The sequence below is a fragment of the Orycteropus afer genome, unplaced genomic scaffold, assembly GCF_000298275.1.
Source record: "Orycteropus afer afer isolate SDZICR_OR568_19922 unplaced genomic scaffold, OryAfe1.0 scaffold00142, whole genome shotgun sequence".
NCBI lineage: Eukaryota > Metazoa > Chordata > Mammalia > Tubulidentata > Orycteropodidae > Orycteropus > Orycteropus afer.
In genome coordinates this window covers 6,615,154-6,619,077 of record NW_006921729.1, presented here as the reverse complement: position 1 = coordinate 6,619,077, position 3,924 = coordinate 6,615,154, and the positions used below count along the sequence as shown (strand labels likewise).

The 3,924-nt window shown below is 48.6% G+C and overlaps 1 protein-coding gene across 1 annotated transcript in view; it reads right to left on the bottom strand.

Annotated features, from left to right (window-relative positions):
• ENTPD3 (ectonucleoside triphosphate diphosphohydrolase 3) overlaps nucleotides 1–1,432 on the bottom strand; it is a 58,856-nt gene extending 57,424 nt beyond the window's left edge. Inside the window, exon 1 of the mRNA XM_007945739.2 lies at nucleotides 1,393–1,432. Within this exon, the coding sequence (XP_007943930.1) occupies nucleotides 1,393–1,432 (40 nt within the window). The remainder of the gene's footprint in view (nucleotides 1–1,392) is intronic.
• Between the last annotated feature and the right edge of the window lie 2,492 nt (nucleotides 1,433–3,924).

Sequence of the window (3,924 nt, the reverse complement as noted above, 5' to 3'; positions counted from 1 at the left end):
CTTTATGGCACAGTGATTAAAGCATTCAGCTGCTAATCAAAAGGTCAGTACTTTTGAACCCACCAGTCCTTCTGTGAGAGAAAGATGTGGCAATCTGTTTTTCTAAAGATTTATATAGCGTTAGAAACTCTATTGGGGTTTTTACTTTTTCCTATAGGGTTGTTATGAGTTGGCATTGACTTGATGACAGTGGATTTTTTATCCTAAAAACATATCCTTTTGGAAGACAGGCATAGCCAATTTAGGGGCACAACTAAAGAACACAGGAGGGAAATGGTGTGTAAGCAGTCTCCTGACCACAGCCACGTGCCTGGCCTCCTAAATCCTCAGTGCTTCAGCAGTTTTCATGTTAAAAGCTATGATTACCTTAAGCAAACCCTTCCCTAGCAGAAAAGGTTATTACAAAGCAAGTGGACCAGAGCAGCCTCCATTCATGTAGAGAAGGCAGTTCAGAGCTGTGCTGCCATTAGAGCTACACAAACACTGTAATTACAAGGTGCTTACCTGAAAGTGGAGAGGCCAGAGCCTTCGTCCAGAGGCAGGTATGTGTGTGGGGTGTGTGTGTGTGTGTGAATTCTGCACATGTGCCTGCATTCTTTTTTTTTTTTTTTAAGAGCTTGTTTTACATTCAACGTTAAGTGTACATTTAGTTTCATTCCCCATTCACCATGTCCAGCATTAACCCAGTCTTCTCCCCTCCCTACCCTGTAACCCTCCCCCTGTGCTCCTCATATTTATGCACTCCTGTTTGTCCTGCATTTCCTCAATCTGAATGTTGGTCCTCTGGTTTCCTGTAGTTTATTGCTCTAAGGGATGTATTACCATAGGGTATGTGGGTGCGTCACCCTGGGGAGTGATCTACACTTAAGTCTTGTTAACTGTTGGGCTGAGAGCCAGCCCCTGGGGATTGTGCCTGCATTCTTATAAATTGCCCCTACTAATTTATGTGATAACAGTGCTGACCACTGGCCCATATGGGGAGGGGGAAGAAGGCCACTGTAGACAATGTGCCAGCAACAATACTTGAATGGAAACACAGGAAAGATCCAAGTTCCTTATAATTCATCACAAGATCAACAATATTCTCAAGCAAACCTTACACACAGCTATGTAAGTGAAACCACAATGGCCAAATTAATGGATTATACAAACCGGAAAAACCATTTAAGCGAAACATGCTTGTTAGTCCTTGTTTTTGTGACTTAGAAGAAAAGCATTACTTTTATCTGAGGAATGCTAGTAGTGAAATCTTGGCGAGTAACTGAGTGTCAAACAATTGAGATTAATTAAAACACTCATTTGCAGGGGACATGCATGAAAAACTGTGGGCTGAGCTGGAACTCTCATGTGACTTGTCAAAACCCTGACTGCTGCCTGCACAGAGATACTAACCTGTTTGCTCACATGGTTGGCGGGTCAGCACAGTGAACATCTTTTCTGCCAGCTCCTGGTGGGGGAACAAAAAATGACATTTTGTCCAATGGCCTCTGATTTAAGAAGTTCAAAAAACTTGCACATGTTAAAACACCAACCCACTCTATTCCGTCTACATCACAACCTCATCAGATGCCAAATGAGCCCAAACCTACAACTTCCAAGATAATACCTGAAGCTAGGGCATAATTCTAGTGTCTCCTCCCTGAACACAAGGAGGGGAAGAAGAAAACGTTTCTGAAACTTTAAACTGAGAAAAATTTCAAAAAATAATCCTATTTTCAGCAGGTTTTCCCTCACCTCTACATACCATCCAGGGGTAGAACAAATCTTCCTTTTGTTATTAACATCCAGGAGGCTGAAGCAAGGCTTTTCCTCCCAGCACACCAGCAAGGGAGGTTTCTGTGTACCCCGCAAGCCTGGAGGGCCCTTTAAAGGCCCAGGAGCGGGTATCCTTAGCTGCTGGCTGCAAATATATTGCAAGGGGGAATCGGGCTCCTAGCGTTCAGTGCACCCGAGATCTGGGGGGCCTCATTCCGGACTGCGTTCTCACAGTCAAAGACATCTAAGCGCCAGCCCATAGAAATGCTGGGTAAAGCCGGGTCCTCCCATCCCGAGCAAGGCAGGGACCACCTTCCGCCGCTGGAGGATTTAGGGCTCTCGTTTTTTGGCCATCTATGGGAATGCGACCCCGTTTTCTTCCCTCCCAACCCTCAGCCTTGCTCAGACTCTCGCTCTTTTCTTGGCGGCTCGGTGCAGAGTCCCCTGCTCTTACCTGTGCGCGTCGGATCAGGGAAGGCAGTGGTTCTGCCGCAGTGGCAGCCGGCGGCCAGCGCGCAGGAGGCGTCAGCAGAGGCTCGAGGGTGGCTGGGCTGGGCGGGACCGGGCGGGGCGAGGGCGGTGCAGCTGGGCCCGGGACCGCCCCCTCGTCGGTGTCAGGGCCACCTACCTATTTCTTCACTTTCCCTCTTCTAGTTTCTCCTTCCTTCACCCCTAGCCCTCCGTGGAAGCGGAACAGAGGGCGTCAGCGCCTAGTTTTGAGAGATCATCCTTGCCAGCTCCAAGGGGTCCACTACCTCCTTCCGGGTCCAGGCCAAATAGCACGTGATTAACCCTCTTCTAGTTTCCTCCACCATCACCTAAATGGAAAGGGAGACTTCAGATTGCTGCTTAGGTGGAAGACCACTGTTCGCTTCCTTCTTTCGTCCATGTCAGGGCCAAGAAAGAAACTTTTGATCTCCTGTTCCCTCCACGGACACCCCAACCCCAAGTGAGAGTAAGTGGGGACGGGCGGGGCAGCGACCAGCCACACTGGATGAGACATGGGCGCTCATGGCCCCTTGGGGCCCGCAGCGAGAGGGCCTTGTGCCAGGGAACAGCCCCATCTCTCCTCGCAGGTAGGGTGGAGGCAAGTAAACACCTGTAATATTGGGGAGTGAGTAGACAGGCCAAACCTGGGGGCCAGGAGCTAAAAGTAAAGCCAAGAATTCTTTCTCATGTATTATTGCAAAAACACCTTGGCCATCCCCAGGGACATTTTCACTAGATATTGAGAGCAAAGCTCCCCTATCCCATTTTATACAGATGTGGCCAGGTCAAAACCCAGGACAAGCACAGTCTGGAAGAAGCCACGTAGGAAAAATGACAAAAATGCAGTGTGGGGCAGCAGCCATTCAAATGTCCCAGGAGTCTGTTTTAATGAAGCTGCAGGCTACCCCCTGGCCTTTGACCCCAAGGACCCTTTGGATGATCCTAGCAAGAGGGCTAATTGGGTTTCTCCCTTCATGAGGCCTCTGAATGTCAGTATGCAGAGCTGAGCCAGGGCTGTATCTTGGGCCCACCAGTTCTCTCCTGTAGAGACAACCTGCACAGGCATGGGCCAATCTGCCTACCCTCAGAGGGCCTTAGGAGAAGAATGCCTCTGAGCCAAGAGAGGTTGGCCCAACCCAGTCCTGTGTGTGCTACAAAGTCTTCACTGGGGGTGTCAGACATGCAGTGAATGCTTGCCAAATTGTTGTTGTTAGCTGCAGTTAAGTTGACTCTGACTCATGGCATCCTTATGTACAGCAGGATGGAGACTGCCCATTCCTACATCATCCTCACAATTGCTAGCATGTTTGAGTCCATTGTTGCAGCCACTGTGCCAGTCTATCTCACCCAGGGTCTACTTTGCCTTCATTGGCTCTCTACTTCACCAAACATAATGTCCTCCTCCAATGATCTGTCCCTCCTGATGTCCAGAGCAAGTTAGACAATATTCTGCTGTGATCCATAAAGTTTTCATTGGGTAATTTTTGGAAGTAGATTGCCAAGCCTTTCTTCCTAGTTTGTCTTTGTCTAAGGGCTCTGCTGAAACTTGTCCACAATGAGCAATCCTCATGGCATTTGAAATACTGGTGGCTTAGCTTCCAGCATCACAGCAATATGCAAGCCCACCACAGTTCAACAAACTGACAGGGGTGGTACCTTGCTGAGTTATAAGACTTGCTT